This window comes from Haliotis rubra, unplaced genomic scaffold (assembly GCF_003918875.1).
Source record: "Haliotis rubra isolate DU_JTF1 unplaced genomic scaffold, ASM391887v1 Scf357, whole genome shotgun sequence".
Lineage (NCBI taxonomy): Eukaryota > Metazoa > Mollusca > Gastropoda > Lepetellida > Haliotidae > Haliotis > Haliotis rubra.
In genome coordinates, this window is record NW_025767032.1 from 88034 (window position 1) to 110056 (window position 22023).

The window sequence follows — 22023 nt, forward strand, 5'->3', positions numbered from 1 at the left end:
AAGTACAGAGTCAAAATGAGTTTTATTTAAAAAACATATGTATCTTGGATGTTACTGACAAATCACAACATCGGGGTGCTAATTGGAAAACTGTTGAAATCCAGATCACTGACTACAATCTGCAAGGTGAACACTGTACCTCTTGTTTAATGTTTGTGTAGAAAGGCACTACTGCAGCAACAACCAGAAGGACCCAGAACGTGAACATCACGCCCGATGTGGTGAGACCCTTCCTTCTTTCCAGGAATAGCAAAACCATGGAGTAAATCTGAGGAAACACAGGCCATGCCAAACAAACTACATGTCAGATGGAACCAACAAGGCTCGAAGACATGTGTCTTCCGATATAAGCGTGTACATATAGGATGTGTGTGGTTAATAATATTTAAATTAATTTTTACATTATTTTTTGAAAACGCTTTAAAATTGACTACTAGCTGAGATAATAGTTGAAGGCACTCTGCGAAATTTCATCAGTAATGTATGTATTGTATTAGCAAAGATGGATTGACAGCACAGACAAACATCTTGGACGACATGAACTTCGTTTTACGTGTATTTGTGTCGGTAATGTACAACTCCCGGTGGACAAGTGTGTTAAATATTGATATATGCTGAACGGGAATTAAATAAGACACATGTTTCACAGAGATGAATCTGAATTAATAGTGTTATAACCCACGTTGGACAAGTGTGATAAATATAGATATAAGGTGAACGAGAATTAAATAAGATACAAGTTTCACAAAGATGAATCTGAATTATTAGTTTTAAAACGAACGTCGGACCAGTGTATTCAATACTGATATAAGGTGAACATGAATTAAATGAGACACATGTTTTGCAGAGATGAATCTGGGTGAAAACATTTAGAGTTCTGTCAAACAGTTCCCCAGAGAATGCTTTGCTGGTTAAAGTCAGACATACAAACGTTAATGTCTTTATTATGGGTGCAATGTAGATTGCTGAGAAATTCTCAGACTTGTCTTCAGATGATGCCCGAATAATCTCCACAACTGACACAAGCACAAGCAGTCCACACACCATCTGGAATTTGATACATGGAACAACTTGTAAAATATTTCGGACATACTCTGGATGTCTAAGACTAATTCTAAGTCTAGTCGTTTAATCTTATTAGGATTAATATTGAAGAATCATAAACAGGTATACTAGCGGGAGCTGGTAGTTGAAGTATGGAGGTTGGATCTGAACAGGCTGACTCCCAAAATCAACATTGTTGACCCACAGACGAAGGGACGGTGGGGTATCCTAGTGGGTCAGGCGTGGGTTCGATTCCCTGGGTTCGCTTCCCCACGTGGGTACAACGTGTGAAGCCCTTTTCTGGTGTCATTCGCCATGATATTGCTGGAATATTACTAAAAGTGACGTAAAACTAAACCCAATCAAAACAATCACAGACGGACTTATTTTGTCGAATTCGAGTATGAATTGAGACAGAAGTTCTTTCTGATAAATACAATCTTTTGCAACGATATTGGTATCAACAAATATATGGTCAAAAGCTTAATAGCTTTCACATGCACGGTATCATAAATAAACTTGTTTACCTGTGTCTGAGGTTGTTTCGCATAGTGAATTAAACAATTACGTAACCTGTTTCAAGTAATATTTCCAGTGTGATGACAGTATTGTCGGTGTGACGTTCATGAGGTAGTAGACGTAGAACGGCGACGTCAGCCACAGCCACCCACACGGCACCCACACCAGCACCGTGGACTGGAAGCAGTCTGTGAACTGCGGCCATGTGTTGTACCAGGTCAGGTCTGTGTCCTGGAACAGAAGGATCCATTGTAGATATGCAGCAATAAGTCGATAACATTACACATGCAGCATAGGCCCGGAACAGAGGAGCTACACAAAGAGCACAAACCGGGAACAGAGAACCAACATGAACACATGCAGCATAAACCGAGAAGCTACATACAGTATAAGCCAGGAACAGAGAAGCTACATACAGTATAAGCCAGGAACAGAGAAGCTGCACGTGCAGCATAAGCCGGGAACAGAGAGGCTACACATGCAGTATTAGCCGGGAACAGAGAAGCTACACATGCAGTATTAGCCGGGAACAGAGGAGCTACACATGCAGTATTAGCCGGGAACAGAGGAGCTACACATGCAGTATTAGCCGGGAACACAGGAGCTACACATGCAGTATTAGCCGGGAACAGAGATGCTACACATGCAGCATAAGCCGGGAACAGAGGAGCTACACATGCAGTATTAGCCGGGAACAGAGATGCTACACACGTAGAAAAAGCCGGGAACAGAGACGCTACACATGCAACCTAAGCCGGGAACAGAGGAGCTACACAATGCAGCTTAAGCCGGGAACAGAGGAGCTACATATGCAGAGTAAACCGGGAACCGAAAAGCAACACATGTAGTCTAAGCATGGAATCGAGACGCTAGACAGGCAGTCTAAGACGGGAACAAAGGAGCTACACATGCAGTATCAGCCGGGAACAGGGTAGCTACACATGCAGTATCAGCCGGGAACCGAAAAGTTGCACATACAAACTAGGCCGGGGACCGAGACGCTACAAAAGCAGCCAAAGCCAGGAACACAAGAGGTACACATGCAGTATCAGCCGGGAACAGAGGAGCTACATATGCAGTATAAGCCAGGAACACAGGAGCTACACATGCAGTATTAGCCCGGAACAGAGGAGCTACACATGCAGCATAAGCCATTAACACAGGAGCTACACATGCAGTATAAGCCAGGAACAGAGGGGCTACATATGCAGCATAAGCCAGGAACACAGAAGCTACACATGCAGTATCAGCCGGGAACAGAGACGCTACACATGCAGTATAAGCCAGGAACAGAGGATCTACACATGCAGCATAAGTCTGGAACACAGGAGCTACACATGCAGCATAAGCCAGGAACAGAGGAGCTACACATGCTGTATTAGCCGGAAACAGAGGAGCTACACATGCAGCATAAGCCGGGAACACAGGAGCTACACATGCAGTGTAAACCAGGAACAGAGAAGCTACACATGCAGCATAAGCCAGGAACAGATGAGCTACATATACAGCATAAGCCAGGAACACAGGAACTACACATGCAGCATAAGTCAGGAACACAGGAGCTACACATGCAGTATAAGCCAGGAACACAGGAGCTACACATGCAGCATAAGCGGGGAGAAAAGGAGATCCACATGCAGCATAAGTCAGGAACACAGGAGCTACACATGCAGTATCAGCCGGGAACCGAGACGCTACACATGCAGTATAAGCCAGGAACACAGGAGCTATACATGCAGTATAAGCCAGGAACACAAGAGCTACACATGCAACATAAGCCGGGAACACAGGAGCTACACATGCAACATAAGCCGGACCACATTAGCTACACATGCTGCATAAGCCAGGAACACAGGAGCTACACATGCAGTATTAGCCAGGAACACAGGAGCTACAGATGCAGCATGAGCCGGAAACACAGGAGCTACACATGCAGCATAAGCCGGGAACACAGGAGCTACACATGCAGTATTAGCCAGGAGCACATGAGCTACACATGCAGCATAAGCTAGGAACACAGGAGCTACACATGCAGTATTAGCCGGGAACAGAGGAGCTACACATGCAGCATAAGCCAGAAACACAGGAGCTACACATTCAGCATAAGTGAGGAACACAGGAGCTACACATGCAGCATAAGCCACACATGCAGCATAAGCGGGGAGAAAAGGAGCTACAGATTCAGCCTACGTCAGGAACACAGGAACTACACATGCAGCATAAGCCAGGAACACAGGAGCTACACATGCAGCATAAGCGGGGAGAAAAGGAGCTACACATGCAGCATAAGCGGGGAGAAAAGTGAGGGGTTCATTGCATCTGCATTCTGAGCAGAATAGCGATACATGTACACTGATGTAGTAATAGTAGTTGTTGTAGTAGTTATAGTTATTGTGGTTGTAGTGGTAGTTGTAGTCGCAGTTGTAGTAATGGTGAGTAGGTGAATATTGCTCTATTGTAGTAGTAGATGTAGTATTGGTGGTAGTAATTGCGATATTTGTAGTAGTTTGTGAACGTGAGAATGTGTGTCTCCATTCGTTATCTCCCTTTGTTCAGCAAGACGTGACTCATTGAAATGGGTATTACTACGAGTGGTGCAATCGAAAGCTTATCTTTTGTTCTGAAAGACCTCTCTGACCTTGCCCTAATACAAATATTTGAATAATGGTTTCAACGTAACAATTTGTAACTGAAGCAGTCGTGTATACATCACACTACCAATAAAAAACATACATAAGCATGAAACAACATGCATCAGAGTATAACCTCAATTGGGAGGAAATTGCACCCATACCTTCTATGCCTTGAATTAAGATTTGCCTCGTTTAATCCTTAGTATGTAAATATATCTTTAGAAAATTATGTACCCCTCTTATCAAAGTGTTTCCATGATAATGTACTACGTTTGGAGTGCAATTCATATGGATGTGTTGTTACATTATGATAGCGTTTATAACAGTGATACACGATCGCCAGTTTTCATGGTTATATAGATCCTAAACGTATGATTCCGGAACGTGGGGTTTACAGATGAACGAGGGGTCGCTGTACAGAAATACAATCACATCAACATCATCATATACACAACGTTACCATAAAAGGCTAGAGTTTTTACAAACATTTCTATATATGCATTTCCTACACTATACACTAAATACACAATACATAAATAAATATGTATCATAACCGATACTGTTCAGAAAGCGGGGTTTAATGGGACTTAGACTGCCTTTGACAAAACTATACAGAAACACATCGTGTAAACATTTCTCTGAGACTCGACGAAATAACAATTACTATGTGGAAATACATATCAGTGTATACATGAGTATTATTCATCCTGTATACACAATACACTTACATATTATAAGATAGTGAACGATGTGTGTACACTGAAACAGGCCCACGCCCGTGAGTGTATGTATATAGCTTACTTACCCATACCGGCGTACCGTTACACAGCGAGGCCATTGTGAGTGGTTGTGAAATGGTAGGAACTTCATTGAAGGTATAGCTATTGTGGTGAGTACATGTGCTTATCAGCCTGACCTGACATGACCTGATTTCTCTTCTTTCGGGTCTCTTTCATCATGTGACCTGCTGTTGGCAAGTTTAAGGTATCTCCCCATCATAGGCACGCCACACACAATACGCCTGTGTACATAGGTTGGTATAAAAAATAATAATAATGTGTCCATTGATATAGCGCTGAACTCCACACCAGGTGTGCTCATAGCGCTAACACTCAAAGCAAAGCACATTATTACCCCGGATAACCCAAGTTGCCTGTTAGGCGCTTAAAGGTTATAGTCACATGACTTATCCCACCGGGTACCCATTTTCTGCAGGGTGAACAGAGGCACTGTTTCTTAACAAACTCACTTGTATCACATGTGCTTCCTTATGCGGGAGGATAATGTGCAGTATTGGTTTCCCATCATTGACAGCTGGGATTAACACTGCCTTCAATGCTTAATTACGCATGTGGTTTGGGCAGGTTCGAATCTCTTCGCCGATGTATATACCTACAGCAGGAGTTTCAAACGTATTTCTTTATCATTATTGAGTTTTAGAACATGTAACTATAATTTACCTATTGACACGGGCCGCTGGTGTAATATTCCAAGAGATGAAAGAACGTGTCAATTATGCACTTCTAAAAGCATCGTAGATGAATATCATTATATTTTTGATTGCAAAGGAACAGAATTTACCCACTCATCTAACCTCTTTTCTCAATGTAACAAAGTTTACAAAAATATTATTTGCAAAAAATTCATGAGACTTAGTAAATTTAATCTCAATATATTAATATACATCTCTTTGTCAGAAATAATGCTAATAGGTTGTATTCTTTTGTTTGTCTGCTATTTTGAATTTGTATTTGCATACTAGTATATGGTTTATGAGAATTGAAATTGTACACAAATGTTGCTTCGGTATTGTAGCTCACCTTGATAGTCAGTATCTATAATGTCAACGCTGTTATTGAGCGAGTATGCTTTTACATCCCTTTTAGCAATGTTTCAGCAATATCAGAGGACACTAGAGATGGGGTTTAACACACTGCACCCAAGTGGGGAATCGAACCCGAGTTGACGCTTTAAACACTAGGCTACTCGAACGCCTCTCTCAACAAAGACACTATTAAAAGGTTTGTTTAAAATCATTCTGAATACATACTACAATCTATCAGAGAGATCTATTGACTGAAGAATGTACTACACGCCATAGGAAGAAGCACACATGCCAGATTTCAGCACCTAAAACGCTTCTTTTGGGGGAATAAAGAGCATGGTGAAAAGAAGAAAAATATATAATACTGTATAACAGGGAGCATCTGTGTTCAATCTGGTGCCGGCGCAGTGTTCCGAGACATCAGGGACAGGTCAAGAGGGCAACGTGTCAACATCTCACCTCAAAATTGACATGAAAAAATGTCAAGGCTGCCACACCGATGGGCAAATTGGCCACATGAAAAAGCATGAATGTTGTTGGTCTGTAGTCATGTGCTCTTTTTTAATTCATCCAAGAAATGCAATTAACTTTTATCATTAGAGAAACCTATTTGTGTGGTCTTAAAATGCATAATGGATTAAACCGGTGACGGAAGATTGTCTCCCATACATGGGTACGTGATGGGCATAAACATGGAATGAAGCACATCACGTGTCACTCACGATTCCTGTTGCGTGTGTAAAGTCTAGTAAAACTGTTTGTAAGAATGAGCATGATTAGGTTCTAGGAGTAATTGTGTGCCATTACACGTAAGCAAGCTCGTTACTTGTGTATGGCTAATTGAGTGTTATTACACTTAAAGATGACAAGACTTTATGGATGATCAGCTTCTCTATTTTGACATCTCTATACCACCAACTTCTAAATGCCATTCAAACAAATTATTACACATAAGTAGGCTGGATGAGTTTAGGCAAGGAAAGTTTGCTTGTGTATGTCTTATTAAGTGTTATTACAAGCAAGCGTATCAAAAGAAGTCAAAGAAGTCAAGCGTAGCTGAGGATAAAACATTTCTTAACAGGTTAGTAAAAAGAAGGCCGTCATAATCAATCTCTTTGAGAGGCAGAACCACTACTGGAAATGTTGCAAGGATGATCACTGGAGACAATCCAGCAACCAGTCGCCGCAATCTAACGTCTCACGTGGGTTAACGTTGTTAACCTTTTGCGTTAAAAAATCCAATCCGAGACCCTCCAAATAAAATGGTTGTTGTTCTTAGTTGTTAATAGATTAGTAGCATAGCATGGAGATGAATCAGTTATGATGAACACAAGTCAACACAACAAGCAAGGTTCCTGTACAACATACACATCATACTATTATTTTGTTTATTCAGCAGTGAAAATATCAATCATGCGTTACATAAAGCCCTCATGCTATTAACCCTGCTGTTTTGGCCATGTTGTAGAAGATGCTGTCGGGCTGTTGCAGCAGGGAGGAGGGTGTGTCAAACTCACACACACGGCCGTTGTCAAGGACCAGGATCCTGAAAGATACGTTCTACTTCTTAATTCATCATTACTAAGATTTGTATTGCGAGTTGTGAGGGACCTCTGATCCAATGTCACGTAATGCAATTGAATGTAGAAGCATAGAAGCTTTAGCGTTCTTATGGCTTACAATAAAATGGACTGTGGGTAGTTGAGATTTTATCAGTAGATTTGCTAGATTTCGATGAAAGATATTACGAGTGGTGCTTCACAGTCTTTGATGGAAGATCACGAGAATGTCCAGAAGCGATACTGTACATAAAACCTACACTGAATAATTGTTTTTCCGTGCTGAGAGCTTTTAGGGTTTTGTGCCCTGCCTCACACCAAGCCTAGCCTAGAGCGTGTCCATTTATTGGTTGGGACTCATTACAACATGGGCATGTTACAAACAAAGTAAAAAACCCAGACATTGCTTGAAGTCTAGGCTTCAGGATGAAATGGTAATGCGACCGTTAAAATTCTAACACCCAAATATGGCAGGTTGTTAGTATGCTGTTCAGGGAAGGCATAATGAAGGTTTGAGCGCACACTGACGACTGGGCCTGGTATTACATTTATCAGAAACGAGGCCAATATAGAGTAGTCTGTGAAAAAATATACCTGTCGTAGTCCATGACTGTGTTGAGTCTGTGGGCAATGGTCAGCACCGTGCAGTCCTTGAACTCTGACCTGATGGTCCGCTGGATCAGATCATCTGTTTCCATGTCAACGGCCGATGTAGCCTCGTCCAGAACAAGAACCTTGGTCTTCTTTAAAAGTGCTCTGGCCAGACAGAGGAGTTGCCGCTGACCAATACTGGAGCACAAGAGTATATTTCAGAAACATTTTGTACCAATAATTGGACATGCAATCGACTCCCTTCACACACCTAAATACGGACAACTAGACAATTTCATTAAAGAATAACAAGAAGTAGGATTCGGGAAAAGAACTTACTTTTGAATTGTTACTTGACCAAAGTCGACTGTCATGACAATTAAATTATATGCGTATGCATATCAGATATACCAGGGCAAAGAAGAAATATTCTTGGATAATGTCCAGCAATAAAAAAGCAAATGCTGTTTAACCTCGAATGCTCCCATTTTGCAGATTATGGCAATCTTGGCCAAGTACGGTGACACATAAACCGCCTTGTCTCACCTAGTAACCTCCTGACCGACACAAGTCACTACATACATCACAAGCGTATGTTATATCAAGCATTGAATATATACTTAGCCACAAGAGTCCAAACAAGGTGTGGAATAATGAAGCATAAATACTATACTGTACCTCATATTCCCTCCTCCTTCGCTACACTCGTGTTCCAGTCCGTCAGAAAGTACCTCCACGAACGTCTTCAGATGAGCCTGTTCCAGTGCCCGCCAGATCTGATTGTCTGAATACTGGTTGAAGGGGTCGACATTGCCTCGCAGACTTCCGGCAAACAATACGGGATCCTGAAAACATCATTCAAACTCAGAATACGGGTGCCTCAGTTACGACAGACAGATTGAAAGAAAGGCTTGTTAGATATTTACACTACACGCCTACCTGAGGTCATGCAGACCTACCTGAGGTAGTATGGTGAGTTTGTTCCTGAGGTTATGCAGGCTTACCTGAGGCAGTGTGGTGAGTTTGTTCCTGAGGTTATGCAGGCTTACCTGAGGTAGTATGGTGAGTTTGTTCCTGAAGTCATGCAGGCTTATCTGAGGTAGTATGGTGAGTTTGTTCCTGAGGTTATGCAGGCTTACCTGAGGTAGTATGGTGAGTTTGTTCCTGAGGTCATTCAGGCTTACCTGAGGTAGTATGGTGAGTTTGTTCCTCAGGTCATGCAGGCTTACCTGAGGGAGTATGGTGAGTTTGTTCCTAAGGTCATGCAGCCCGAGTGTACTGACGTCAACGCCATCTATGTTGATCTCTCCTCCTGCAGCTTCTATCAGCCGGAACAGGGACAGAGTCAGAGAAGACTTCCCAGCCCCCGTCCTGCCCACGATGCCGACCTGACAACCAGTAACACCACAAACCTCTTGTTTACTCATGCATAAATACAGATCACACTCTTTATTCCTCGCTCATATCAAAGGTACAATTTAATGAGCTAATGTTAAAAGCGTCAATTATATAAAAATGCTTGTTTGCTGGTGACAGTATTTTATCAATGTCCATTGCCGTCTGGTGCTTGAGGTGAAAGAATCAAACTATGTTGTACCTTTTCCCTGGGATGAATAGTACACGTAATTCCTTTGAGTATAAGGTCAAGGCCTTCTCTGTACCGAGTTGAGTAGTCGAGGAACTTCACCATCCCCGAGTCAGGCCAGTCGTGATTTGAACGTCTCTCTGGTATGTTCCATGCTGGCTAGATATAAATAGCATTGTTTTCTTTCGCTTTCAAACAGTTTGATAGTATATGACTATTATCAAGATCAAATTATTTTCAAATTTTTGTCCTTTTCTAAACCACAAGTGTACAGAGGAAAAATGTCGGAAACCTTATTTAATATATTGTCCATGTGCTTTATTGATAGGCACTACTTCACTGTTACTATCTAGGCTATTTGGAACCAAATACTCAAAACACCTCCATGTGTTTTATCTGTATGAAAATGTAGGCTTTCGAGATTGCACGTACTGCTATTTTCGTTTATCTCTGACTTGGTCCGAATAGTGGAGTGAAAGTTCCACAATGAAAAAGCGCACTTTTCTCTTCTCCTCACCTCTGATGTAATATCTGTATACTGTTTGATCCTCTCCACGGACACAACCTGTGTCTGAACTTCAGCCATCAGTTGAACCAAATAATTTAAGTTGGCCGTTATCTGAAATAGACACAACAAAATCCTTTCCACATCCAAATCGCTGCTAAAAGCAGGGTCGATTGACAAATTCTGACTATATCACGAGTAGGCGTTTGGCGCCGCATTCAGCGGTATTATAGCTGCTCGATGCGATCTGTAAACAATCAAGTCTGGACCAAACGATACAGTGACTGACAACATGAGATACGATGGCAGAGCATGTGTTTGTCATAAAGTGATGATTGCGTAACCTGCCCAAGCCGTCATAAACATATGCACATGCTTGTCAACTGTACAATGAAACAAATCGGGAACGTATGGTACAAGTCAAAATAGGGTATTGCATCAAATTTTGAAATGTCTTTCATATATCATGCTTACAACAAATTGATTTCGGAGATCCAAAAGTAGGATTTATTCTTTTGTGTATAAGCCAATGACAGATGTAAGTTTCTCGTTTCATAAACTTCATAAGCCTATGATTTTTACCGTCAAGTCGCGCTCTAATTGATATTGACGAACCATTTTAATCTAAACTGGGGCGACCAAAGTCATGATAAGTTCAATGTCAACACGAGAATGGATCACATTTGTACTGCATAATCCACAGATTGGTTGGTTTGTTGTTTAACGCTGCACTCAGCAATATTCCAGCTATATGGATCCGTCTGTAAATAATCGAGTCTGGACCAGACATTCCAGCATGAGCATCGATCTACACAACTGGGATACGATGACATGTGCCAACCAAGTCAGCGAGCCTGACCACCCGATCCCGTTAGTCGCCTCGTACGACAAGCATGGGTTGCGGAAGACCAGTTCAAAACCAGATCTTCACGGGTCCAGCCCATATATGTCCTGGTTGTATTTACACAACATTATTCAAGACTAACCACATACCTCAATAGCATATGATATTGACAATCCAACAAGTCCTCCTGACAGCACGTCTCTTGAGATGACAGCAAACAACGAGGCTGCTAGAACGATGATATTTCCGATAATCTCAAGGCGGACTCCCTGCCACCTAAACAGTGAATGAGTGAGTGAGTTAAAATGTAAAGTCACATCGGCAGTATTTCAGCCATATCATGACAAAATGATTTAAGTTGGATTAACACCTGTTAATGAATGACAGTAAATCTGCTAGAATATCACAGTTAGAGATGTAAAACTAGCATGTTACGTTAAACAATAACACTATACGGATTATGCACAATATATAAACGGGTTAAATAAGGCCAGTAAATGAAGTTAGGTCACCATATACTAGGGACCATGGGGACTTACAGCCAAATAACAGAAACAAACGTGATACAAAACTATAAATATGGCAATGTACAATATACATTCACAAGATGCAGAGGCAAGGACAACTGTACATCTGCTACAAAGTACACATTCAAGGAATCTGAGACAAGCACGGATAAATCATGACACAAATGCACAAACAGGGCTACAGCTATATATACATTAACGGGTCCGTCAAGGATATAGTGTTACTCTGGCATGTGAGTATTGACACAAGCACCTATGTAGTCATGGATTCACTTCTCGGATTCCACAAACGTAGGATAACTGACACGACTGATTTTAGTGTCCGTCTCAGCAATATTTCTGGTTTGGTTTGTATATGGTCAATGCTTCTATAAGCAACAGTAGAGGCAAAGTTGACAGTGGATGGTTTTCAAAATAGGCATGAGGTTTATAATTCGCCTCTTACGACCAGCAATGTTTGGGGTATATTCTAACCGACGGTCTCGCGGGTAGGTTTCTTCCTATGACAACTATGGTGATATGGAACATTGTATGATGAATGTTTGAACTATCCCGAGCGTCAAGTTTAAGGACAAGTTGATATTTACCTGAGAGCACAGAATGCGTAAAAAGAGAACCTCTGGTTTGTGTCTACCCGGTCTTCTGATTCCTTGATGAACCTCGACTGGGCTTGGAATGATCTGATAACACTGGCTCCTGATAATGTCTCACCGAAATGGCTGTATATCGGAGAGCGAGCTTTGGACTCTAATCGTTTGAGCTGGCGTGAGGTAGTGACGTAGAATCCCTGAAAATGAGTGAGTTTGGTTTTACGCCGTTATTAGCAATATTCCAGCATTATCACGGCGGGGGACACCAGAAGTGGGCTTCACACATTGTGCCCATGTGGGAAATCGAACTCGGGTCTTCGTTCGGCGTGACGAGCGAACGCTTTAACCATTTGGCTACACCCCCACACTCCTACCCAAATCCCTGAAAGCACACGCATGGTTATGCTACAGAACCCTCTTTTTAGGTGATATAATAAGGTACCATTTAGATGTTTTCTCTATGGTAGTGAGTGAGTGACTAAGAATGGTTTTACACCACTTTTAGCAATAATCTAGTCTGTCTCACAGTCCCTGAACCACATTATTTTCCCTACTGCCAAGCCCTCTCTGCAAATAAAGCAACTCTAGATTTCCTCAGGTTCAGGATCTCTGGTCTCCCTGGGCTCCTTTTCAATTTAAATGGGCTTGTTTGTTACTATCAAAATTATATATATCCAGAGACTAAGCATTAGTCTAGCAATAATCCAGCAATATCGCCGCGGGGGACACCAAAAATAGACTTCAACAAATTGAACCCATGTGTGGAATCGAACCCGGGTCTTCGGTGTGACAAGCGAACGCTTCAACCACTAGGCTACCCCACCGCCCCTGTATGATAAGGGTTAGCCATGTCGTGCTTTTGTATAAAGTGCTTTATTGTCAAGGGCTAAGTGTTTCTATCCTGAAATCTTGTACACATTAACGAATATATTCGAAGAGAATGAAAGTTCGTTCACCTGTATAAAGTGGTAAAGTATGATCAAAGGAAAGACAACTGCAAGGAAGATGGGCGTGGTGTATGAGATGACAATGATGCTGCTGAGGACTTGAAACATGGTGCTGATGGCCTGCTGTGCCAATGTAGGCATCATTGTGTCAACTGAGTCAATGTCCTGGGCGAATCTGTTGACAATTCTTCCGATGGGTGTGGTGTCAAAGAAGGACATTGGTGCCTTCAGAACGCTCGTCAACATTTGGCAATGCAGAATTCCAGACGCCTTTACTGTCCTGATGTTCCACACAAAGGAAAATATTATGACCGTTCCAGCTGAAAGATACATGAACCAGTGATATCCTTGCTTGGTACAATGATACACAAGATTTCGAATTGAACGTTTCACTTTTTCTCTTCTGTGACGCTATCAAGCAAAGGTAACATGTATACTCTGCTCTGCATTTGCCTCAGATCTTATATTTATAATTGAATCATACCTATTGACAATACAAAGTAAAGATTTAAGAAGGTATGCATCACTTTTAAGGTTAGGTGAATTAAAAATCACGAAGAATACTGGAAGAAAAGCTACATCAAGAAAATCAAAATTGTGTCCGTTTTGTAAGAATAGCTAAGACGAAGAGATATATTATATGCTAGAATGTCTAATCTATACTAGGTTGCGGCTAATATATATGATAGATGTTGAACATATAAATAAAGATTGTTTAATAATTATTCTTCAAAATGCTAATCCTAAACCCAGAGCTCTTTATGCAAACTTTATCAAAGAAGCTTTCATGTTACGTTGTTCATTACTGTAAATGCGTCTGTACACATCTTCAACGTATATGCTGTGAATATACAATGTATGTTATACATATGTTGTGCATTTAAGCACCTTGTATGTACATATCCTATGCATTCATATTGTATTTGAGCCTGCGGCCTTTATAGTGAACAAATTCTTCTTCTTCTTGATCGGAGTCACAACATCATGACACACAAGGCTAACGGAAACACCACTGGAAGTTTCAATTCTTACTTTGAGCGAGACCAAAGGTACCATAGATTCCCAGATAATAGATGTTTCTCGTCATTCGTGCTGAATCATTGAATGGAAGAAGTGTCACATTGTTGAGGAGACCATCATCAGTCCATTTGCTGAGCCATGTGTTAGCTATCACTGATGCTGCTTGAAATAGTGCATACATTAACAGAGCAAATACCACAGACAGTAGCCCTATTGCCCGTCCGTATGCCAGAAACACACTGAGTGTAACCTGGAACGAGAAATAATTAACCTGATGGGCAATGCATTGAAATATATAGATTTCACCAACTAGAACACCATTTCTTCCAATTTGTTTAATCGTAGGAAAGTGTTGCAGAATGTTCAGATCACCAGGTACGCCGCGAAAGTACATGTCAACAATGAGCCATTAATAAGCTTCAGGTATATCGAAAATCTGATATCGTAAAACAATTGGCAATTAACGAGGGCAGTGGAAGCGTTTCAGCTGTTATATTAAGATCGCTAAGTAAGGAGTGCCAAATAAAACACCCCAAAACCCCAAACTATCTATCCACTAGACTGACAAAAGGGTTGAATTATATTTTTAAATCCGGAATGAAAAGGAATATTCTATCAGCTCCAGCCTTTCCCGTCTAAACTTCCTTGTGATTCATTATCGAACACTCTGATGGTTTGAGATGCACTGCTTGACATGAATTTACAACTTTTGTGCGTACTGGAATCTGTTTTGGCATAAAATGGAGACTGACTGTTCTCTCGCGAGGACGTTTTATATTTGTTATGATTATGGAAAAGGTTTGTTGCATGTATTTACAAAATGTTGAAAAATACATCCTGGTCAAGCTGGCTATGAAGAAACATGCACTCCGATGGGGTTTCGGTATGAGTGAGAGATGTTGATAGAACCGGATTTCACGAACAAGTCACAGGCAGGCCAAAGTATATACAGATCGTAGACGGTTTTACAACATTCCAATCAATGGTATGGTATGGACAAACCAAGGGTCATCATATATTCAGAAACGCAAACCGTGGCATTTCTGCTCAGCAGGGGCGATGGGCTAGCCTATTGGTTAAAGCGTACGCTCGTCACGCTGAAGACCCGGGTTCGATTCCCCACATGGCTACAATGTGAGGAGAACACTTCGGGTGTCCCCCGCCGTGATATTGCTGGAATATTGCTAATAGCGGCGTAAAACCAAAACTAACCCAAAGGCTGATCATGAGATCGCACCAACACTTGCCACTGAACAAATTATAAAATGGTGAGGATTTAGATATGCAACCATTACAAACCTTTCCTCTCTCCACAATCTCATCTTCTATGAGTTTACTCTTCTGCTTTACCCTGTGCCCCTAACTTCTTCCTTCTGGTCTGGGTTCGGATTGGTTATGTCCGCGCTCTGGATCAGGGAAGTTCTGTAACAGGTCATCATTGACATGCCATCTGTCACTGATTCATACATAAACATTATGTGGTTTCAGAAATTTAATATCTCGGAACCTCCATCTCACACATCATATTCCAAATGAAACATCGAATATTCAAAACGTAAACTCATAAAGCTTATAAACATTGTAAAGTATTAAGTTATCAGTTATCAGCCAATCAAAATGTAGCACGCACTTCCTCCTTTCATCTAGACATAACAAGTATACGTGTCAATACTCATTTGAAATTTGATTGTATTTATTAATTGATAAAAACACCCCTTACATTCTGCTCCTTCAAATTGTTTGTGTCTCCTTTAAAAAATAACTTACACTAGTGCTGCACTTTCCTGGATTTCTTGTTCCGTTTCGTCACCTGATGTCATCACTTCCAAGCTTTGAAGCAGTTGTTTCTTCAATTCAGTCACTGTATAAGATAATGTCACAGCTGATAGAATCATTCACAAAACCGAAAGTATTTACTGATCCCGAGGAGATTCCGACTAACGACTAACGAGTTTGGGTGTTCAGGCTCGCTGACTTGGTTGATGCAAGTCATCTTATCCCAATGCTCATTATATCAATCACTGGTCTGTATTAAATAGCAAGGATGTTGTTCAGTAGTTCGTAAAAACAAAGAGTATCAAGTTTTCTGTAACGTCATACCAGAAACGAAATATTGAAAACAAATATTGGTAGCTTACTATCAGTATCATTTTCATCACCATCCATGTTCTCGAGAATGTAGGTCTGTAGGAACTGGGCAAATGGTCCGTTATGGTGGAGAAGATCTCGGTAGGTTCCTGTCTCTGATATCTGACCTGTGGACATCACTATGATAGAGTCCACCTTGGGTAGCCAGTGGATGCCGTGTGTGACCAATACCCGGGCCTGTATAGAAAATTCAGCATAGCTGCGGACAGTTTTAAGGTAATCCATCGCGTATTTTGTAATTATCCAACAAACGAAATACTGTTGTCCTTACTTTGCTTGCAAGGAGCCCTGTTCTACTGATGACCTTGTCGAAGATGTGTTTCCCCACATGACTGTCGACAGCGCTCAGCGGGTCATCCAGTATGTAGATGTCAGCATTGTTGTAGACAGCTCTGGCTAGTGAGACTCTCTGCTTCTGTCCTCCACTCAAGTTGATACCCTGATGAGAACATAGGAAACAAATACGATACACTGTGGGCAGTAAATATATCTTTCCTTCAAACGGACTTAGTGAGTATGGTTTTATGCCGCTTATAGTTATATTCTAGGAATATCACGTCGGATTACACAAGGAATGGGCTTCACACATTGTACCCATATGGGGGATCGAACCCGGGTCTTTGGCATGATGCAAAACACAACAACATAAACATGACTACACCCTCAAACTTGCATTATATGCACTGCACAAAAATATCGCTTCACCTAAATATTGGTTGCTTTGGTTGTGAATGTAAACACATTATATAAACTTCACTACACAAATTGTCCACCTATGGTCTAATACTCACTCTCTCCCCTATCTCTGTCATATCGCCAGCTGGTAACATCTCCAGATCCGGAGTCAGAGCGCAGCACTCTACCACTTTGTTGTACCAATGTCTGTCCATGGGCTTCCCGAACAGAATGTTGTTCTGCAGGGTGTCGTTCTGGATCCACGCAACTTGTGGCACGTAGGCAATGTGACTCTGGCATCAATATAACATATATACACATACAGTAACAACAGTGACAAAGTTTAAACACGTGAAAAGTAAACGCGATGACACTGTATCCTTATCTGGCAAATTATTTAGTAATAGGGTGATTGAAATATAGCAACAAGAAAGAGTACCTTCAGGAAGACTTGACCTTGAAGGTTTTCCATCTCCCCCAAGATGGCAGACACGAGTGACGATTTACCTGATCCCACCTGACCTACAATAGCAACAAGCTGCCTCTCTTCAACAGTCAAGTTGATGCTGAAAATAACCCGATTGCATTACCTGTTCATTCAAATTACTGCAACGTAGATATGAAACAGATTGTGATTGTATATGGCACAAGTTACCTGAAATGACGCGATGTTTTCCAACATACTATTCATGTTATATGAGGAAGAGAAAGTGACTACTTTTCTGAAAATATGACTGCCGTTACTTTTTGAGGTTTGGGCCCTGTTTTCCATTCCATTGAAAACTTCCATCTGTAATCATTAAAGCCGAACCTGCAACAGAGGCGACCTTATTATTCCTTGCAGTTAAAAGTCCAGGAACAGAAACAAATATATTTTAACTGGTTAAAGACCGTAGATGTGAATATATCAAGAGGTTTTAATGCGAGAAGGTATAGCACTTAAAGCTACTTCTTTGAATCCATTGTATTTTACCAATACACACATTGTGTTGAGTCCAAGGAGATATGGTCATCATTCAAATCTTCAGTATTGAGGAACTTGTTGATTCTCTCTATTGATACGATTGTCTGGAAAGAAGTTTTCATGATTGTTACCTGTCAAAGATCAATAAGTAGATGTGGTTATCGTTCCTTTAGTATTCGATTTCTATTATTGACAATATACTGTGTTTTCGAGCGTTTTCTACCATATGTCGTACACCTAAAACTGTTTAAACGCCATTGGCATGGTCGTATTCCGAAACGCATACCGTCAATGTGGTAGATTCGCTATATTCGATGAGATAATGATCGTAAAGTAGCCGATGTTTAGTTTAATACACTGTAAGACGGTATTCCCAAATCTTGGCGGTTCCACCAACAGTTCTTACTGAACACTGAGAAGCAGTGAGACGAGGTTCTACATCAGTCTCTCATCATCAACCCTGTTATTCTTGACGAAATATTTGATGGAAACCTCATTCAGTATTATGCAAAATTACGTATAAATCATTTCACAAGCCAAGGCGTACCATAGTAACAACTGCATGGTCAGGCACGAAAGCACATACTCATTTGTATGTTACTTAGTGAATATTATGAACAGAATAGAATTCGCAATGTATCTTCTACCTGTACTAAACTGGTGCAAAGGGGCTGGATGCTTGCAACAGCGAGTCGAATAACACCTAGTAGGGAGATAGAGGTGAAAACCACTTCAGGTCTGAGGTAGTGGTCTTCGGAAGTGTAGATGTATGTCGTAAACATTGATAGAGATATCTGCAACAAGAACAGTGTGCCTTAACAACATAAAAATACCATTCCTTAATGATTATACAAAGACGTATTTCATGTTCAAATGCATATCAAGTTTGCTTTCAGCTCAGTTGGGAACATGTTAACTTTAATATATATAGTCTTTACACATTTTGCCAAACATTATTCATCAAATGGTCTGGTTTCTCTGGTCCTGACTTGAGAAGACGCTGGCCATTTCATTTTTATATCAGAGAAGGTCGTGAATGTGTAACTGAATGTCTTCACTGGTGTACGTTTGTATATTCTAAATCAGTTTGTGAAGAATTTTAACTGTTTTCTGAAAGTTATTGCTGACCATTGTAGATGCACCCTACTATACATTCCTGAACATACAAGGTAGGGAACGAGAGTCCATGTGAAGGTTGTTATACTCTTCAGCAGCGAGATCGTCCACAATGTATGCATCTCCTTCTTCCGAATCTCAAGGATCTTCTCTTGGAACGACGGCTCCCATGCATATAGTTTTAAAATCTGTTAAAGCCAAATGGAAATAATTTTCTGTGAGTAAACAACAACGGTCTTGAGAAGAATTCCCGAAATTGTAATACATGCGATTACTGTTCATTTACTAAACCATCTGTACAATCACATGTGGAAAATAATAACCCATATGCAAATGTGTGTTATAATTTTGAAGAATATATGCAAACCTATAAATATATGACGTGGCTCAGTCTCACTAGGATTATGCATCGTGTCCTACAGTTTTAGGGGCGACATCATATCTTATGAATACTGACATGATGCAGTAATACTACAGGAAGCAGTATAACCTGACAGGACTAGGGCGTTGGTCTGTGTTTAGTTATACTATATGATTTCCGATGGTAGAAAATGGCAACGATTTGAGGCGTTTTCATCTGTGAAAATGGGCGAGTCACCTTTTCATGTACTGGTATTCTTTAAAGAAATCTAGCCCAACATACATATAAATTAAAAAATATTTACAGCACATGTTGATCTTTCAATAGAATGGTGTTTCCCTTTAGAAATTTCAAATAATCGCACTCTTTATGGCAGTGTTGATAACATAAAGGATACGCCAACCCATTGTATCATTGGACACAAATTAAGATAAACAGTTAATAGTTATTACACCTAAACGGTTATTGTCTACTTCTTGCTTAGCTGACTACCTTGATTCCGGACCCGTGAAGATCCGGGATAGAACTTATCTTCGGTAACACATCTCCCATTGTCGTAAGAGGCGACAAACGGGATCGGGTGGTCATGCTCCTTGACTTGCTTGACACATGTCATCGTATCCTAATTGCGTAGATCGATGCTCATGTTGCTGATCATTGGATTGTCTGGTCCAGACTCGATTATTTACAGACTGACGCCAGACTGAGTGCGGCGTTAAATAATCAACCAACAAGCCAACCAACCAACCTTGATTCCATTGAGGACTTCATTCATCATCTTCATCCTCTTATCCTTCCATTTCATCAGGTCAGTCTGATGCTTCTTCAGCCGGAACGTCACATATGTATTTACTGGTATAAAGAACAACAGCACTGCCATACCAGCAAACATCGACAATCCCAGAGACTGATAGAGCAGGTAGAGGCCAATGGCGATCTTCATCGGATTTCCCCAAATCCCCCAGAGACCCATTGTAAACCCTCGGAGATGTTCCACATCCACTGACATTAGGTTGACAATCTCACCCACTGTAGACTCCTTCCTGGCCTTGTTGCTCATTCTCAAGGACTGGAAAAATCAAAGTACACTCATTAAAGATTTAAATATTTATGAGAAACAGTACAACGACAACGGAAAGTAACAATAACAGAAAAGTCTGAAATAATCATGTCCTGTCGGTTTCTGTAAAATTTGGTGCAGATGATACAGGTTTTAGATTTGAAGACCACTGTGTCTGATCTAATGCCGTCTATACCGCCATGCCAATCACAAGCACCGTCAGGTAACCGAGAATAAATTTTGTTTCAGGTATGTTACCTTTTTGGCTTTTTATTTTAATTGTACTAGAACCCAAGATGAATTGTACCGTCCAATTGAACAAAACCCCGACAATTCGTGATCCTCCTATCCCAAAATATGTATATGAAAACCTCTATGACACATGTATATGAAAACTTCTATCACATATATACTGAGGGAAAAAATATGGGATCACATAAAACTACAAAGTGTTCCTTTATTTTTTTCCAAAGTTTCTTCACAAGCTTTGGATCGCTTAGCCTGTGAAGAAACCTGGAAAAAGAATGAAGGAACACTTGTACTTTCATGTGATCCCTTATTTTTTTCCCTCAGTATATATTCAACCTTCTATGACATGCAAGTAGGCTTTTCTACATCCCTTCTTGTAAGGTTCTGCATTAAGGTTGGTTTACTTCCTTAGTTATTTACGCTTTGTAATCAGTTCATACTTTCCTAAAGATAGCTGATATGATAGCACCGGAAATCCGCACTGCCACTTTCTTCCCTTGGTGCCAGTTAGAATGGGCAAAGACTGTTTGGGTCAATGTGGAGAGACTCAGAACAGCGCACAAAATAAATCCCTTCCAAGATGGCATGGTCTTGTCAGTGGTAAATGCTATAAGCTCTCTAAAACAGATCAGTACATATGGAGTATAATCATAGTCTTGAAACAATGTGTATCATTTCCCATTTCGTTATGTATGTTACGTCTAAAGGAGCCATGGTGTAGCCAGATGGTTAACCCGTTGTTTTCTCCGATGGAAGGAATGCAACCATTGCTGTAGGACCGCGGAATATATAAGAGACTTGGATTTTGCTCTAATTAGTGTGCTCATTGTTATGTGTATACCTATTTCTACCGCTTTGGCTATATTGTATGTTAACTACTCCGATATTGGATAATTAATATAAGATATTGCAAAATATTTTCTTAAACACTGGCAAAAGACTAATTGAATAAATGGTCTCCTTCTAATTTAACTCAACATTCTTCTTCAAAGCAATACTTTTCATGATTAACATAAATACAATTCAAATTTCAGTAAATATTCCGGATGAATTATATTTCGCTTGAATAGCAGTTTGAAACAAATTACAGAACAACAGAAGAAAAAATCCAAACAACCACACGGTATATATGATGTTGTAATACCTACCGTAGCAACAGTGGGCTAGCAAATCTTAGCAATTCGCTGACAACTTTCCACACTTGGAACTGTATTAAGTCAATCCAGAACGTCTTCCACAATATCACAACTAAAGAAATCGA

At 40.6% G+C, this 22023-nt stretch overlaps 2 protein-coding genes across 2 annotated transcripts in view; both read right to left on the reverse strand.

Annotated features, from left to right (window-relative positions):
* Nucleotides 1-5076, reverse strand: part of LOC124285279 (multidrug resistance-associated protein 1-like) — a 32057-nt gene extending 26981 nt beyond the window's left edge. Inside the window, exons 1-2 of the mRNA XM_046721481.1 lie at nucleotides 5002-5076; nucleotides 1618-1794 (exon numbers count right to left, since the gene is read on the reverse strand). Coding sequence (XP_046577437.1) covers nucleotides 1618-1794; nucleotides 5002-5034 — 210 coding nt within the window. The 5' untranslated portion in view covers nucleotides 5035-5076. The remainder of the gene's footprint in view (nucleotides 1-1617; nucleotides 1795-5001) is intronic.
* Nucleotides 5077-7395: 2319 nt separating this feature from the next.
* The window catches only part of LOC124285277 (multidrug resistance-associated protein 1-like), a 48833-nt gene continuing 34205 nt past the window's right edge, over nucleotides 7396-22023 (reverse strand). The window contains exons 27-29 of the mRNA XM_046721480.1: nucleotides 8850-9016; nucleotides 8175-8369; nucleotides 7396-7567 (exon numbers count right to left, since the gene is read on the reverse strand). Coding sequence (XP_046577436.1) covers nucleotides 7453-7567; nucleotides 8175-8369; nucleotides 8850-9016 — 477 coding nt within the window. The 3' untranslated portion in view covers nucleotides 7396-7452. The remainder of the gene's footprint in view (nucleotides 7568-8174; nucleotides 8370-8849; nucleotides 9017-22023) is intronic.